Source organism: Setaria italica, chromosome VI (genome assembly GCF_000263155.2).
Source record: "Setaria italica strain Yugu1 chromosome VI, Setaria_italica_v2.0, whole genome shotgun sequence".
NCBI classification, from domain to species: Eukaryota; Viridiplantae; Streptophyta; class Magnoliopsida; order Poales; family Poaceae; genus Setaria; species Setaria italica.
The window spans coordinates 25,568,748-25,569,645 of record NC_028455.1 but is presented as its reverse complement, the minus strand read 5'-3'; the positions used below and the strand labels follow the sequence as shown (position 1 = coordinate 25,569,645).

General features: G+C 46.2%; 1 protein-coding gene across 1 annotated transcript in view; it reads left to right on the top strand.

Annotated features, from left to right (window-relative positions):
- The first annotated feature begins 6 nt into the window (after positions 1–6).
- The window catches only part of LOC101762214 (ecotropic viral integration site 5 ortholog-like), a 3,861-nt gene continuing 2,969 nt past the window's right edge, over positions 7–898 (top strand). Inside the window, 3 exon segments of the mRNA XM_012847110.2 lie at positions 7–45; positions 643–779; positions 782–834. Of these exon segments, the coding sequence (XP_012702564.1) occupies positions 26–45; positions 643–779; positions 782–834 (210 nt within the window). The 5' untranslated portion in view covers positions 7–25.

Genomic DNA, 898 nt, shown 5'->3' with positions numbered 1-898 from the left:
CGGGCGGCGCCGCTCCCACCACAGGATGGGCGTTCGATTTGCCAGGTACGCTTTCTCTCTCCTTGATTCCTGGTTCTGCCCCGGCGATGGTCCGTGGGAGGTGGCCGGCGGCGCGGGAGCGGTAGCGATTGGGAGGCTTCCGGGCCAGGGGCGCGTCCTGGCAGTTGGTCTCGCCGCTGGATGAGATCTCGGTAGGAGCTCCACTGGAGCTCGGGGCAATGGTTGATGGTGCGGATGATAGGCGGGGCTTGGTTGAGGGCTCTGTTGGAGACGTTTTTTTAACCGTTAGGACCCTTAAAAGAAAAACCTTAGACCAATTCAATATGTTAGTCAGTTCCTGTATGTTGTAATAAAATCATTCTGGATATTACTTCCTACTTTTTCTAGTGGCTGTTACATTGCTGTGCTTAAGCTTGGGTTTTGGTTATTTCAGCAAGTAACCCGAGAATGGTTCTAATACATTCTACTACTTCACTGACAAAGCACACTTCTTACTACTATCATTTTCGTGCCTCCAGCACTACATTATCATTCTTTTTCAGATGAATTCACTTGCGTAGATAAATTACTGCACCTTTTTTTCTATAACAAGCTACCTTACACAGGTGCTTTTATTTTATTTTGCTTTTGCTGTTACCGTAGGGAGGAAAGAAGGATGAGAAAATGGAGGAAGATGGTATGTGTTTGTGGTAGTGACTGGAAGCACTGGGTTAGAAGGAACCCATGTGGTTATAAGGCGAATAAGGAAAGAGTTCCTGATTGTCTTAGACGATTTGTTTGGCTTTGATTTCAGGCAGCCGAGACCGCTCGCTAATGAACCCTGGGGTTTATGAGGTACTGATTTTGATAATTTATTCTTACATCTTTTGGCATTTTATATGATTGTGGTTGGCCTAGT